At 35.0% G+C, this 17,323-nt stretch overlaps 1 protein-coding gene across 4 annotated transcripts in view; it reads right to left on the reverse strand.

Annotated features, from left to right (window-relative positions):
- Nucleotides 1-16,236, reverse strand: part of LOC113233735 (protein CLEC16A homolog) — a 32,312-nt gene extending 16,076 nt beyond the window's left edge. The window contains exons 1-11 of one of the 4 annotated variants that reach the window (XM_026468919.1): nucleotides 15,850-16,232; nucleotides 15,182-15,321; nucleotides 12,412-12,560; nucleotides 10,589-10,731; nucleotides 9,695-9,781; nucleotides 8,310-9,370; nucleotides 7,659-7,661; nucleotides 5,627-5,845; nucleotides 2,800-2,986; nucleotides 1,959-2,085; nucleotides 589-745 (exon numbers count right to left, since the gene is read on the reverse strand). In XM_026468919.1, coding sequence (XP_026324704.1) covers nucleotides 589-745; nucleotides 1,959-2,085; nucleotides 2,800-2,986; nucleotides 5,627-5,845; nucleotides 7,659-7,661; nucleotides 8,310-9,370; nucleotides 9,695-9,781; nucleotides 10,589-10,731; nucleotides 12,412-12,560; nucleotides 15,182-15,321; nucleotides 15,850-16,052 — 2,476 coding nt within the window. In that variant the 5' untranslated portion in view covers nucleotides 16,053-16,232. Of the gene's footprint in view, nucleotides 1-588; nucleotides 746-1,958; nucleotides 2,086-2,799; nucleotides 2,987-5,626; nucleotides 5,846-7,658; nucleotides 7,662-8,309; nucleotides 9,371-9,694; nucleotides 9,782-10,588; nucleotides 10,732-12,411; nucleotides 12,561-15,181; nucleotides 15,322-15,849 lie in introns of all 4 variants that reach the window. The other 3 variants (XM_026468921.1, XM_026468922.1, XM_026468920.1) reach the window with 3 other exon arrangements.
- Between the last annotated feature and the right edge of the window lie 1,087 nt (nucleotides 16,237-17,323).

The following is a 17,323-nucleotide window of genomic DNA, read 5'->3' on the forward strand; positions in this document are numbered from 1 at the left end:
ATAAAAAAAAAGTGATACGAGTCAAAATCTTCGAAATATATGTGAGTGTTACTTATTCGATTTATTGACTGATTGCTTTAGAATTTTAACCAAACAGTTTTGTTTACAATGTATTGGAACAGACTATACATATGTATTCATTGACCTACAATTATGTGGACGTCGGGTCCGCGCTAAAAAGTGTCCGCACTTTTAAGGCGCTAAAATCGTATACAGAGCGCGACACTCCGCTTTTGTCTTCATTTGTACTACTGACAGCCCGATACTGCGATGACATTACAATTTAAATTTCGAATAGGTTGGCTTGGGACATTTTTTTTCGTGGTTTTTGTATTAGACCCGTCGTCCATTTATTTGTAAATCAATGTATGTATTACATTAACTTTCTTTCCTTCTGTATTTGAATTTTCTATATGTCAACATTAAATTGATATATTCCGTAAATGTTTAGCAAATAATGTTAAAGTACTTCGTTTAACGTCAGTCCGCCCTCACATGTTCAGTACAGTTGCTAAAGCAACAAAGACAAAAAACATATCATTGGTGAGATTGTACGAGTTGCTTAAATCAGGTTGTAGGTATACTCACTAAGGTCAAGTACATCTCCAACTTGCACGAATGGCGCAGGATTGGTTAGCGGAAGCTGCGTCTCTGGCTTGCCCGTTAGCTTCAAGTACAGGTCTCGGATGAGGAAGAACGTCCTTATCGCGCGACGGGCACGCTCCATCTGCGAAGTATAAAACCCCTTGCGTTCAATGCTTTTGGAATAATAGCTCGTAAAATAGTAATATTTAATAAAAAGTGTACAGTACAAGTAATTTTTATAATTTGTATTAGACAATTTATATTTAAATAATAATTGCCTCCATGGACAAACGGTTACCATGCTGAACTGCCATGCAGAGGTCCCGGGAAAGAAGAAATATTTATACGGTCTATATTTATATTTCTCGTGAGTTTGAGTGTAATTTATGTCGACTGTGAACTGGCAATCGGTACTATCTCAAGTTTGACAAATGTACAGGGTAAACAAAAAAATTGTTTGCGTCATTTAGCATCTGATTTATTACATAAAAATACGTTTTTAAATATTTTTATTACACATACATTACGTATTTTATTTTATTTAATAAACCTGATGCTACATAAATGGCGCAAACATTTTTTTTCTTCATCGTGTAAAGTTGTCAAAATTGAGGTAGTACCGGTTGTCAGTTCACAGTCGCTCTGTGTGTGTCCATGGCACCCGCGATACAGGCTTTCCCTAGTGTGAAGGTATGAGTGTGTCCGTTATTATTATTATTTCGGAAAGTCCAAGCTTCGTAGCTCTGAGTTTTACGAATGTGGACGATTCCAATGCTGTAAAACAATAATATAAAATTATGTTTTAACGGATTAAAGAGTTCTAAATAACGAATTTATGTATATTTGCTGTTTCCGTTAAATCCGAAAGATTCCGAAGTCTCAGGCTTAAGAAAATAGTACTGTAGTTTTAACATTTTTTTTGTAATATCAACACGAACAAGTCGTGCGCCTGGTGGTAAGCGACCATAATGCAGTGCCACTCAGAGCTTTAAATCGCAAAGATCTTAAGGGCACTGCCATTGCCCCCGTCACTATGAGACAAGTCATATTGACAACTCCCTCACCCTTCAAAACCGGAACACAGTAATGTTCACATTACTGCTTGGCGGTAGAAACAGGTAACGTGGGCAGTACTTTCCTGGACGAACTCCTTCACAAGAAGCTCTACTAAAAACAACTGTTTCTAAATCATGTCTACAAAAGTTGTTGGGTTCTATTAATTAGTATCCAAAATAGGAACAAACTTTGTTTATATAGCGCTTGTAATACAACCGTCTTAATGGAAAATTCTTTGCTTAGCTGATTTCGGGTCTTATGTTTAACTTTACTGAGACTGAACTACGTTTATTCGAAGAATAATATTAAAATAATACCTCTCCACTGGGCAGACGCTTGGCGAATGCAATTCCGGACATTGGCGTCCGTGTAGGTGGGAGAAGAATGGCCGCGTCCATACACAACCATTCTACGTTCAGAGGTCGTTTGCTCATCTCGCAGTACCTGCATTAAATTAAATATTGCAATTTTATGACATGTACAGAGAGTTTAAAGTTAAAAGGCTAATTCTACAATAGAATTACAACCACTTTTGAAGAAAAAATATCATATATTTCTCACAGAGGGCGTTAGGGTAAAAAAGACATTAAACACCAAAAACAAAGATAGAACAACCACATAGTAAAGTTTGTAAGGTCCGTTGGATTGTTCCGTATTGTGTAGTTGGCATAGCGTCTAGCACGGTTTGCTAGAAGACGTTGGTTCGAACCAAGCCATAACGAAGGATTTTTTTCTTAATGTTTGATCTTTGTATTAATAACTATATCAAACTAGTGGAGTCATTTCACAAAAAATACTTGTATATCACGTTGGTGAAACATCCTGACATACAATTAACTTAATTACAATTATTAAAGCAACATCTGTAGTCATCTGCTGGTAGCTGTAAAGCTACCTCGCTGAGTGAACAAATAGATTTCTCAAAGATGGCGCTACGGTAAAAGTCGTTAAAAATCAAAACAAAGACCTGCAATAAGCACAGAAAAATTCGTAAGGTCTGCTGGTTCGAATCCAGCCGGATCCAAGGAATTTTTGTTAGTGTTCTATCGTTGTATTAATAATTATTGTAACTACTTTTGTTTGGCAAATTTTAAAGGCCAAATAAGCAGAAGTAGAGCACAGCTACTGCTTTGAAAACTCACTAGTAGTTGTACTCACTCATCCTCAAACATGTCCAAGAATATGTCGTCACACTTGTAGAAGTTTCTAGCCAGGGCAGCAGCGCGCTGCCGCAACGCGTCGGCTGCCGCAACGTGTCGATCGCCAGCGACGCCGCTCGCACCTTGCATGGCCACGCGTGCCAGAGTCACGCTCAACTCAAGAGTTACCAATCGGACTTTTGAAGCTGAAACATTATTTACAACTACTTAATGATAAATTCCGACATAACGAATGTCCTGTGCTTCTCGGTGCCGAGAAATACGCATATGCGAAGTTCTCGTCGTTTTGGAATATTTGCACTTATGTCCTGTAGGTCAAATTCTGGTATACGCGCTCCTCTAAGGCGACTATTTCAAAATTATATATTATAATATGTTCCGATATTAGCTATTGGCGGAAGTAGACATTTTTGGTCTGTCCAAATACAATTTTAAGAGGGCGGTTACTGAAGCATTGGGTATGACATGGTTGTGAAACGATTTTTTTTTTTGTTAATTGTACTTAGTAACGTTATTAAGTTTGCTTGTTTCTTAAACTTATTTTCTTTGTCAGCATTGTACTTTAAAAAAAATACACTAGCGATTATGCTTCAATTGAAAATTTTATATTTTTGCAGCAATCTGTGGATGATGTGGTTGACTGTACAATTAGCTAAACCGATATTTTTAATCTGTATGTACAATTGTTTGTTAATCCTCAATAAATAAAATAAAAAAATAAATAAAATAACATTACGGCGTGTTGACAACGTTCTCTACGCGATAAGATAAGAAATGTTAAGCAATACGCTTGTGAACCAAAGTCATCGACGTGGGCCTATGGATTGCCAAACAGAAGTGTCAATGGGCTGGACACGTATGTCGCAGAGACGACTGACTGTGACCGTCAGGTTGGCTCGTCGCTTGTGGCGTCTGGCACTGAGATACGAGAAGTTCTCACTGGAAATGAGACTGTATATTCAAGAATTGCTACCTATTTGATACCTTTTCTACATAATTGCTACCTTTGATATATTCTGAGAAATTTAAAAAAATAATTGACCAGCCATTCTGATATCAGGATGGCTGGTCCCCGCTTTGTTCGGCATGAAGGAAGCAGATTTTCCAGAAGTATGTATTACCAATAATAGCTACCTATTTGCTACTTTCACGAATTAAAAGTATACGCTTCCTATCTACATTAGTTAAAAAAATATAAACGATTAAAAATTTTATGTTTATTTTATGTCAGAATGGCTGGTCAATTTTTTTTATTTCTCTGAATATATTAAAGGCAGCAATTATTGAATATACACACTCAGTGCCAGATGCCACAGGCGACCAGCCACCCTGACGGTCACGACACGCAGTTTATACAGAGTCGACTGCCGGTTCTTCGGCAAGCGATTTCGGCAGTGTTTACACTTCAAACATTTCAAACTTCTGAACGTTTCAAAATATAAGTTGTCTCATGTTTATTTTTTAAATGGCTAAAGTATTTAAATACGTAAATACCTGTAATAAATCAACTACAATATAATTTTTTGAAATAACAATTTGTAGCGAATACTTAATAGGAAATAACAATTTGTCGCCAATGTACTCAAATTTCAATAAATAATACAAATATTCAAATATAATCAATTCTGAGAAGTGCCGGAATTTGTAGAAGGGAACGACCACGTTATTTTTTAGTTTAGCATTCCGTTCGTTGATAATCATCAAAGAAACAGATTTCCCCTGTCTTAAAAATTCAAATTTCAAATTTTTATATATAGAAATGTCGTTTAGTATACCAGTTTCAAAGTCGTATAATAAAATAGCCGTTTAAACCCAATAAAAAGATCTGTAACAAACGCAAAGAAATTCGTAACATCTGCTGACTCGCTCACTTGGTTAAAAGCAACGGCCCCTGTATGGAAACAGACACCGGTTAGAGTCCAGGCATATCGGAGGAACTTTTCTTTGTATCAATATGATACATTATATATTTGTATATGAACTAGTGGAGTATTTAAAAATATATACATATATGAAAATCATAGTATTAAAACATCATGTTATATGTAGTAGCAATAGAACTTGTGAATGTGTTCGTCGAGAGAAGTACTGCCACCCCACCTAATTTTGCTGTCAAGCAAGCAGTAACGTAAGAAATGAAATTATTTTTCCGAATTTAAATCGCGTATATTGTTTTTCAAACAAACCAACATAACAATCAACCGTGACCATGAGACCTGTAAAGACCTTGTTATATTATTATGTTCTGTACGTATTACTGTATGTGGTAAATAAACAAATAAATGGTTTAAAATGGTTTAAGTTTAACTTTGTTAGAAAAAACAAATATACGCGATTTGAATCCGTAAAAAATAGTTTAATTTTCTATGTGTAACAATCGCGAAAACCTAAGAACTCGATACAGTAATGACTTACTACTAATGACTACAGTAATAACTTTACTACGTTGTGATTTGTAAGGGTAAGTGTGCTGGTGAAATTACAGGCACATGGGAATGTTCAACTTATGTCTCAGGGTGACGGGCGCAGTGGCAGCATAATAGTTTTTGTTCAATCAAACATTGTTTACGCTTATGGCATTTAATACAGAAAATGCAATGTGTTTTGTATTATAAGTTCGAGAATGCACACGGTTCAATTTCGATATGATGTTTTAGGGGCTTAAGAAATTTCTGAACAATATTAAATTCTGCTGTTTTCGTATATCTATAATTAAATTCTGAGCGTAAGCTTAGAATAAATAATTCTCTAAATAATGTCGGTGATAATCCATATAAATAAGGTTAACTATACGTTATACGGTATACGTTGCAAACCACACTTACCAGGTTTACAACTCAAGTTAGCAATAGCCAACAGTTTAGATATGAGCAGCGCATTGAAACTATGCAAGCCTCTTATAGATGGCGTGGATGATGTAGTCCGATCTTCATTTGTTTCCCTGTCCCCCTGGCTTGCGGTACTACCAGTTGACACACTGCGTTTTCTTATGCTGTCGTCTATTTCTGGGCATAGAAGGGTGTCTAGAAGTTCTGTGTTTACTCCTGGAATTTATAAACAAACATGTGTAGTGTAGATAGACGATATTTATAGTCTAACTGCAACATATGGTACGTATTGCTTTGTTAGCAATTAAGTTTATATTTTATTTTAAATTGTATTATTTTATCACTTATATTCTGGAGACCGAACAATAAACTGTCTCTTTAAACCAACGTATTTCACTCTATCATCTGCGTCCATCCTTTTTAATAATATGTGACATGTGTGGGAAAATTTGTTGCGCCTAGGACTGCCGCCTTACAAAATAGAGTTATATCCCAAATATTAAAGAAGAAATTAATTAAGTTTTTTATTTAAAATTGAGCCGTAATAAGCCTTAGGATATTACTTATGCTTTATATTATATAAATTTATATGTGTGACGAATTACAGCGCTCTTCTAATCCGGTAATCTAATCGGTATAGGGCATATGATTATGGGTCGGTCCGGCTTTGAACTATACCTATGCAAATCCAATAAAAATAGAGAGTCAGGTGTACTTATGTATTTTTAGATTAGAACGGCAATAATAGGATATTGAGAAAGAAACGTGAACGTGATCGAAAGACAGAAAAGTATTAAACATTACATAGAAACAAGTATATCTTATTTCCTCTATAGACTATATAGCGATGATTACCAAAATGGTGTTCTACATCGACCTCCAGGGATTCACTTCATTCGAAAAGACTATGTCAGCGAAAAAATAGGGTGTCCAAGAGACGTGAATGTACGTCCACGAATGTGGAACCCATGTAGGCAGGTCGTGACCTAAATTTGACTTTCCGTGAACGAAATAATCCACATTGCATGTATTATTCTACAATAGACGAATAAATTATCTATGAAGTTCCTAAAAAGTTCACAACACAAGATATCGTTTAAATAAATATATAAAATTTAATATTAATTAGTTTTTTATTTATATAGTTATTTATCCACTAGTGTGCGCCAGCTGCCAAATAGACTTTTGAAGTTGATGAATTTGTGAAAAATTCAATAGTAGAAAGTCAGGTCTACGCAAAACAGAAAAAAAATTGGCACGTGATACACCGGACAAAAAGTTTGGGAACCTCTGGACTATAGTAACTGACATTAGGAAAAATTTTTAGTGCACCGGAATTCAGGTTTAGCAGTTTTCTCACCGTAAACTGTAGCTCGTGACAAATTGTTTAATTTTATTGGTAATATTTAATAATGTCAGTTACTGTAAGCGCGGAAAAACCAGAGAATAGGCTATTCATTTTCCTGAACAAAATTTCAATGAAGTGTTAAATTTAATGGTCTCCCTTTTATTTAAGATGCTATGTTATTTAGAAGAAAACAATCGTTATGATTGTGTCTTTCGATAAGTATAGAAAATTACATGTATTTTTTTTTCACATTTGGTGGGATCGATTATTTAAAAATGCAGTTCGATTTGTTTTTAAAATAAAAAATATGTCTTCTTTCAGTAAAATTTTCTACCTACAGTATTTAAGGTACTTTTCTCTGTGTGGCATAGCCGTTGGACACCCTTAACGTACACACAATTAACGTAGGATGTCTTGTTTATGACAACAATATCAAAAACACGGCATATAGCTAGGATTGGTGATATATAGTACCACACATTCATATCATTTATAAAAAGGCAAACAATAAAACAGTATCGGAAATACGACACGTCGAATAAAGATTACTACATTCTATAAATAAACAAACACGATACGATAATTAACCATTCCATACATATGCATAGAAATTGGCATTCAACCCAGAAGGGGAGGTCAAATATAGGACCAATACACATGCATGAAAATAAAATATCTTACCGACTAATAACCCAGGTAAGCAAAGAAAAGACAAGAAATACAATTAGTTTAGTGTTGAACGAACAAACCATACAGACAAATGTTAATGAGTTACAAGCTAAAAGGTTAGTTTCGATCTTTGCCATAGCCTTAGGCTATTAAAAAAACAAATGTAAATGTCAAAAATCGAAAACGAACCGGTCAGCTTTTAAAAATACTAGAAGTAACTTCAAATGTGGAACCCTTACCATATTTTAACATATTATTATTCAAAGTACACCTTCTTTTACTGATCGTTTCGCTACTTTTCAAGACTAGTGGCCCAAACCAAAACAGTGAATTATTTACTTATGCATTTTTTAATAAGACACCGAACTTTTAATTGGTCAAAACAGTCACGTAATAATCCTGGGCCCATATAATAAGTTTATATATTCCTCACTTTTTAAATCATATTGCCGATGAATTAGTTTGCTTTTGAGATAGCCGCTATTACAGAAAGCCATCGGTAATGGGGAAACTGGAATAAAACTTAGTCGATTTTTTAAAACGAAAACTTCAGATTTTGTTTTCAGAATCAAGTCAAGAAGCAATATCACACTGATCACGTTCGGTCCCCAATTTGGAGTCACTTCTAAAGATTTTAAACAAACGTAAATACTAAATACGCACCTTTATTGTTAATCAAAGCGAATAGTAAACAAAGCGCGAACAATGCTTTATAGTCATTCTCAAAACAGTCCAAAGAATCAAATATGGTCTTTAGAAAAGGCCTCTTTTCTATTTCTTTGTTTTCTGTTTCTAATATATATTCTAAGGTCACTTTTTCTTTATCGCTCGACGTAATCGCTGTTACACTTAAAAGCTTCTGTTTTTCCTCATCCGTGATGTTTAGCTCTAGTTTAGACGAACTTGATTCTACTCCAGAGTCCGGCAGCGGTGAGTCAGGCATGTTTTCTTTTATCGTAACAATCGACTTTGCCGAATGTATATCTGTGAGCAAATCTTCCGTTGAGTCATTCGCAATACTCGAAGAATCACTTATATGAGACGTGGACGGTAGAGATGTTGAAACTAATTCAGGATCTAAATCACAACTCGATTGATCTGTATCATATCCAAAGGCTTTTGCTCCGCTATACTCTGGAGTGGTATAGTCCCTTTCGCACCCTGATGAGTTTTCCAGCGCCTTCTCAAGACTCAATTGTGGTTTCGAGAACTCCAATTTCACATTGGACTTTGCATTGCTAATGTACATTTCTAATATTTTAGTTGCTCCGTCCTCAAATACTGATAAATCTGATTGCAGAAGTATCCACGCGAGTCCGTGAATAATGGGGCCATGCGTTATTATCAGGAATACTTGCGATAGAAGAAATAGACTAACTACACATGACACGGATGGTTTAGATTCCTCATCTTCCATTCTGTGTCTTTGGTATGCGAGTACTGGCGAATCGGTCGACTTGCCTTTCAATATAGCTTCTAAATTTCTTGTTATAGCCTCTATACTTTGAATATGATCTTTGTTGTACGGCGATGATGTCACGGATCGTTTCACTGATTCGGAAGTCAAAGAGTAAATGTACAAAGGCACTAGTAGTTTGTGCAATAGATGCTCCGTCAATACGTCGTTTAAATCTGGTATGTTTAGACACAGAATGTCGTTAATGTAGTGTAAGTGATCTAGGTGTTCGGCTACAAGACATTCTAACTTCTGATGTGATTGGTGGCTGGAAAGTAGAACCATTTAAATTATTAGGTATATGTATGTACCTATAGCCACTAAACTTGCCAGGTTATGTACAATAATTTTAAGCAATATAATATGTCATTATGTATGTATATAAATAAATATTTCGGAGCACGAAGATTTTAAGTCTACAGCAATCCTAAGAAGATGCTGAGATTAACAGAGGAACTTGAATGGCAGAAATAATACACACACATAATAACACATATCATAGAAAACAGTGTCATTACATTCACACCTACTTATGCAAATGAGCAATACGGCAAACATTCATAAACTGCAAAAGAAACTCAAGGTTACTCACTCAGCGTCGTTTCTAACACACGCGTCCAATTCCAGTATGTGTTTTCCTATGAACCAAACTAGATTGCTGAAGTATGGAGCAGCAGTTCTGAAATAAAGCACCTAAGTTAATAAAACAAATAATAAGGCCAAAATGTTAACATTCATTTCCCACGTGTTGGGGATTCTACATAAATAAGCAACTATGGCACCAGACCGCGTAAAATAAATTTTCACACATGGTCGGCCGAGAAATTGAGACTAACGAAGTAAACAACCAGATATGTGTAAAGCGTTGTGGTAGACAAGTGGGAGAATTGTTGGGTCTGATTCAAGAAGTCTACGGTTCGAATCCGAATTCAGTAGCAATACCTGAAGATGGAGGAAAACATCGTGACGAAACCTGCAAGTTGAAGATTTGTGAACCTTGCTAGGCCTGTGAAGTTCCCGCATTAGGCCAGCGTAGCGGAAAGCATAAGCCGTCTCCTAGGAGATCCGAACCCATCAATGGTTTGATGTGGAAAGCAACTCGTGTAGTAGTATTATGATACCATAATGTAATGTACCACTTAAATACATTATGGTCTGCAATAAACTATAAAGTATTGAATGAAAGGCGCGTGGATTACCAGCGCTATATGCAACGCGTGTGCATCGCGAAATTATACAAATATGTGCGTCCGTATACGGCATGGGAGCGCACACATACAAACCGCGCTGCTATGCTTGTATGAAGTTACCATACTTGTCTTATTTTGCTCGTAATACACTGTATCACATGACAAACTAGAAACCAGTTAAAAGACATGACAGGTTTTAATAATACCAGCAATTAGAGGGTAGAAACCGCAAGCGTGTGGATGTTTATTACAGGGTAATTAATAATCCTACCCAACACCTTAGTATAAAAACTTACCTGTCTCTAATAAACCGCAACATACTAGCATCCTGAACTCTGTACACGTTCAACGTAAGCGTTCGAACTGCTATGCGCACCATAGACTCTGGATGATTGAAGAATTTTATAGCCTCAGTGTACAGAGGGAAATCTTTTGTGTGCTAAAACATATTTAAAGAAGATAGAATGTTTTAGGAAATAATTTAACCTCTTAAAGCTCCTTCAAAATGTACCTACATAATATGTGAAGTGGTTCAGACTCTGACAATATTGTTCCTATGATCACGTAAATGCTCAGTGTACAGTCGACGCACTAAGATACCTGACCCCCTGGCCGACCTTTTGGTTCTGAGAAACTTCTTACGAATTCAAGAGAAAAGTATAAAGAAATTTCAGCTCTTAAATTCGTATTTATGTAAAGTAATTAAAGTTTAAATTTGACTTAAATTTCTTACTTATATATATCATATATTTCTTACTTAATTGACTTAAGTTTCTTAAGAGGTCATTCACTAATGGTGCAATAAAGAAGTCATATCAAAATTAATTTAAAGGTTACCCCCTTCCGCATTGCAAGTCTCACCCGTTTGAGGGATAGGTACCCTTGGGACCCTCGTTTAGCGCGGTAACCGGTGGAAACCGGGACGGCCGAGGGCGTCGTAATGGTGAAACTTCGGAATCCCACATCGACGCTCACAACGCCTGGCCAAGAGGGTAAGTCCGCGGGTTTCAGTAGATATTCCATCCAATTGTCGGGTTAGTCTCACATAAACCTCGAGCCTCCCCGGGTTTGAGGGTATACATAAAACATACCCCCCATAAACAAAATAAGGGGGTCAGGTATCTTAGGGCATCCGACTGTAAATTATAATGAAAACGTCGCATTCAAATTTAGCGCTATATATTATATATGACCATGAAAATACTTGCTTGGACCTGAAGCATTTCATAATATTGTTAGTACAGTCATTTGAGACTAACGTAAAGTAATGTAGATTATAGAAACTTCTGCACACAGGCAAATGGAAAGTGGTAATTATTTGCGACCCCACAACTTAAAACGCAGAGATAGGTTGGCTGTGCTAATAACTAAATTGCATTGCATTGATCAGGATCATTTCATATATCCATGAAAAATTTGCAATGTATTACCTAAATATATTTAAATATAGAGACATACAATTTTGGCTAAAGACTGAAGGAATTGTTAATAGAATTTCGAATAGAAATTCAATTAATTACATTAAACTTTATAGTTCTCTGTTTGCATCCATATAATTTCATTAAAATAAATTATTTCTGTTGTATTTTATTCTTGCCTATGTTGTTATTTTGAAACGGTTTGTTTGAAAAAAAAATACACGAAATTTAGATCCGAAAAGTAGTTTCATCTATGTACAATAATCGGGAATACCTAAGAAGTCGGTATTTTGAATGCTTTTTTCATTGCTTGTTTTGAAATTGCATGTTTTTTAACTATTTAAGTTACATTGTATTGTTGCAATTCTCTTACAGGCTTTATGTTTGTGATAATCTAATAATTTACGTTTTTATTTTTGTTTATTACTTTGTCTGTTACCTAGTTTTAAGTTTTTAGCTTTACTAACAAGGTGCATGTATTATAAATTTTATTATGTACATGTTTGCTAATGAATAAATACTGTATGCTAAATTTATGTGCCTTCATTACTAAACCGTTCATGACACATTAAATAACATCACCATGATTATGACTAAGTGCCTCAATAGATCCACCCAATTTACCAACAATGCATTTTTTAATGTTTTTCATTGCCTATACAAAACTTGTGACAACTTTACAAAGAGCACTAAAAACTCACCTCATTATAAAAGAAGTGTATAGTATGGTTGTTCAGTTTTAGACTAAGTGTCTTAAGGAAGGATATGTAGTAGGCCATCACTTCTTCATCAGAGAAGTCAAACTTGTGTACTATTATTGAGTTCACATGGTTATTGCTCAGAAGGTAATCTGTGAAAAGCATGACCCTAGTAAAAATTATATCAAGTAATATATAAGAAAATCTTGGTTTTATGTCAAAAATCTGTTTAAAAACACACCAGTCACCCACTCAAGGTGGCAAGTGGAATTAGTACCACAATAATAAAATAAATTTTAATAAGATAGCTGTCAGTAATTTTATGATTTTGTTATGAGAATATTGAAAATAAATCATTTTTTATTTTTTTTAATCATTTTTTAACTGTAGCTGACATGATATATGCACAACTAGAAAACTATAAACCATTCAGAATAACTATAAATATGACTTGTTCCATAACAGTGCATTCGCAGTTGTAACTGTAATTTACTGTTTGTTTTTATCTGGACTAGTTAAACATTATGAAATATTATGCTGCTTGTTAGTAAACTGACAGAAGAATACATCATAAAGTAGATACTCAAAATCACAATATTTTATTGCAATTAGCTTTGTAAACTCACAGTAACTTGAATTCACAATCTCATTATTGAATAGAAGAGCAAATTTTTCTTGAAATATCTATAATTTTTAATCCAAATAATTAGGAATAGCGGGAACTGAACGAAAATGAGAGCAAACTTTGCAACCTGACCTGGGTAGACTCCAATCAGAGCCAGAGGCCATCATGCTATCAAACATATTAAGAGACTTTAGACTCTCAGAATTTGTTAACAAAACTGTTTTATACTTAAACTGAAATGTCTTCTTATTGTACTTTCATGTCAAACCAGAACAACGCAAGTCTTAGAATATGTTTTTAATTTCATAACAACTTTGAGTATTTAGGCTTTTATCAAGGCAAATCCAATGTATTCATTGCTTAGTAGACATAGTAACTTCGCAAAATCCATTTTATAATGGGTACATAGAATTCTTAAACATCTTGTGTACAATGTAAGTTTAAACATAAAATATATTTTATGTTGTTAACTTAAAAAAATACAAAAAACAGAAAAATCTTTTTTGCAACATTTTTTCAAATGCAGTAATTGATATTACTGGTTTGGCATGGTAGTAGGCAGAACACTGGATATACTGTGAACACTTTCCGAAACATTGGACCTAGTGCAAGTCAAAATTAAAGTTAAGGCTTTGTTTGTGTTCAAAATATTTAACCATTTATTTTTTATTTTTCACCAATTTGCATAAAAATATAATTGTTATAGTTATGTTGTATGTTTCATTAATGTCGACTTACACTAAGGCTCAACTCACACTGGCGCAGTCGTAGCGTCGCGACGCGTCATGTTATTCGCCTATAGCATATTCATCTCTATTTTCTCAATATTAAGGTACAATTTGTGTTATGCAAATATGGATTCGACGCGCGCCTTCGCGGGTAGACGCTTGGTTAAAGTCGAGCGGTTTCGCGAGTCGCCGCGCGGTCACCGTGCGTTATTTGCGCGCAGTAACGCGTCAGACCGACGTTACTGTGAGTCGCGTCGCCATGCGTTGTAGTTGAAAAACAGAACGCGACGCGACGTTTCGACTCTGCGCGAGTGAGTTGAACCGAAGGGCGCGTTCCCATTATGTCGTAACGCTTAATTTATCGTTAGACGACTTGTCGCGTCTAGCCTATTTCCATATCACGACTATCTGTCGTAACTGAGTCGTGGACGTTTACTTTATCGTCGAACGACTGTCGTGTCTAGCTGTTCCCAATATCGCGATCGCGACGCCAATTTATCGATTCACGGCAACCACCTTGTCGTTTGCACGACAGAATTGTGTGAAGCTACAATTAGCTGTCATCACATTTACATCGTGACGTTTTATTTATCGTCTGACAGTCGGTCGTCGTAACGTCAAAAAAGTTGTGAAAAACAATTAATCGAGTTTTACTATAATGTGAACAACTTCATTTAAATATACAAGCCACAACACTTTAAACTGCATGACTATCTGTCATACCGACATAATGGGAACACGCCCTAACTTAAGTACCTCTTAAAATAATGCTTGCGATGCAAAAGACACTCTCACATGACTGTCTTATCTATTTAAGACATAGTCAAATTTAGTGCAAGTGGACATAAGTGTCCCAATGTCTTAAGATTTGCTTTGTTGAAGCAATAAAGTACAGCCATAAATGATAACACACTAAGGCTGAGAGGCTAAGATTTATACAATAAATAATTTCGGCTATGCAAAAATGGTGAGCTAAGTAAATTTTTCCTATTTACAAAACAAATTTAGCCAAGTGCGGGACTAAAAAAAGTTTTTTTACCTTTATCGCGGGTACCATAGACACACATATAGACAACCACAAATTACACCCAAACTCACAAGCTAAATAAATGTAGGCCATACACATATCTCTCCTGCCCCGGCAAACTAACCCGAGACCTCTGTGTGGCAGACCAGCATGGTAACTGTACGGCCACAAAGGAAAACTCTGACTTCACTCCACATTTTCTTAATTAAACTTAGGCAGTTTTGTTTTGCAAATAAGAAAAATTTGCTTAGCTTGCCGTTTTTGGTAAGTCCAAATCAAAGTATGTTTGTGTAAATAAATCTAAGTCTTAATATAAACAATGGTCCATGAATCACAATTAGTCAGAGATTGTAGTTTGTAAGTCCAATTTGTTAATTTGTACTTTATACATACACAATGAAGTTTCATTTCTGATGTTCTCAAAAAGAATATTCAGGGTCTGCAGCAGCTGTACACACACATATGAGGAACCTCCACATTTTTGTCTCATAATCTTCAGGAAGTACGAGAGCATGTTCTTTTCTAGGAAGAAACTGAAAACAACATTTTATGATTTGTTGTTTGTTTAAGTTCCCTAACACAAATTACAGTGAAGTTACTCAGATCCTGACTACAAATATAGTAAAGAAACTAATTTAAATGTCTGGTACAAATAAGTTTATTGCAATAAGTAATAGTTACAAATTTACTTGTATTGAATAAAATATGTATAACATTCAGATCTCCAATATTATTTAAAGTTAGTAAATAGTTTTAATACAGTATATATACAAATATTTAATACAGTAGTTCAACCACTGTTACAATATAATATATAATAATGATTTTAATAAGGTTTTATTATTTACGCATTTTAATTTAGGTATTCTACACTGTCATCTGTGTTAAGAAATATTTACACTCAGATCCCTTTTTCACAGAATGTTATTCCTTTTAATGTGATATAGACAATTTTATTTATGTTCACAGTAATAAATATGTTACAATGCAAAGAAAAATGTTCCATCAAGGTCAACAGATTTAAGATACAGTGACACAATAGAACTAAGTCATAAACTTACTCAAACACAGAGCTATCGTTTTGGTCTCCCCAAATCAGGATCTCGGCGATACATCGTAGAGACTCCACTAATGTGCTTCTATTGCCTTCTGACACTGTAGTATTCTTGGATAGGATGTTATGTAAATATTTAAGTCTCTCTAAAGAATGAGGGTTTTTGGGCCTTCCCCAACCACCCCCAAACCAACTGCGACTCCGGAACATTATACTCCACCTTGTACTATGGAATTAATCAACGAAACCAATACATTTTCTCATTTTTTACAATCTTATTTGAACACCATGGAGGTACGTCACACTAATTAGCACTTTGTTCCCATGTTTTCGCAACCATTGAAGCATTTAGTTCTGATAAACACATAAATTCGCAAAGAAGCTACGTTCCTATATTAAATTTGTCGATTCTTAAACAAATTCTCCATATTTTTAATTTATTTTGACAATACGACGTGTTTCACAAACGCAATTTTGACAGTTACTGCGTTTCGTTTTACTTTTTTACTTTACGCTTCAATCAGTAGAAGTTTGTTTCTTGTAAAATTGAAGTTGAAACGAAATACCACCGATAATAATAGTTTTAATGTTGTTGCTTCGGCAGAATATTATTGTTTTTATCCTGTTAGACTTTTCACAACAACTTTGTGCATAATTCTCGTTTCGCAAGTACCTTGTTAGCAGTATCACTGGTTTAATGAACGTCAAATGGCATGCATAAGTAGCCAAGGAACAAATTTTGTATTTTTATGGCTAATCAAGGGGAACACAAGTGATGTTAAATTGATCTTGAAGATAATACAGAAACTTTAGATAATTATTCCTATTCATTATCAATAATAGTCATTTTCACAATTTAAAGATACGTATATGTAGTATCGACTCTTCCGTAGAACAATGACCTATGGGCAAGACTGCTTATTCCCAGGACACTGTTCTATCGCTGTGGATATGAGATCGACCGTTGTTCGTTTTACATTTCCAAAACGAAATAATATATAAAAATTCTGAATACACCTATAGATAGGTCTTAATTTGAATAACGAGATTATGTATTTATCCTCTTTTCGCTGTATAAGCTCTAGCTGAGAAAAATAAGATTAGACGTAGATTCAAGACATACAATAATCCTATGGATGAAGTTGAGTTGAGTGTTTTAACTAAACGCTGTCGTAGACTTGCTACTAACTGTTATAACAACTATGTGAAACGTGTTGAGCAGTCCATTCGTTTCAGTCCCAAACATTTTTGGTCTTACGTTAAGGCAAAAAGAGGAGGCTCGAGTTCATATCCTAGTATTTTAAGAGACCTTTGGTCTAAGAAGCCTTTAGATGGCAATGTATCGTCTAATAGTGGTAGTGATATGTGTAATATGTTTGCAACGTATTTTTCGTCGGTATACGAACCTCCTGACCAGCATGCCTATGAAATACCAGACCAGTTGAAATGCATCTCATCCTACAGTCGTACTATATGATGTA

This window comes from Hyposmocoma kahamanoa, unplaced genomic scaffold (assembly GCF_003589595.1).
Source record: "Hyposmocoma kahamanoa isolate Upper Pololo Valley unplaced genomic scaffold, ASM358959v1 80, whole genome shotgun sequence".
NCBI classification, from domain to species: domain Eukaryota; kingdom Metazoa; phylum Arthropoda; class Insecta; order Lepidoptera; family Cosmopterigidae; genus Hyposmocoma; species Hyposmocoma kahamanoa.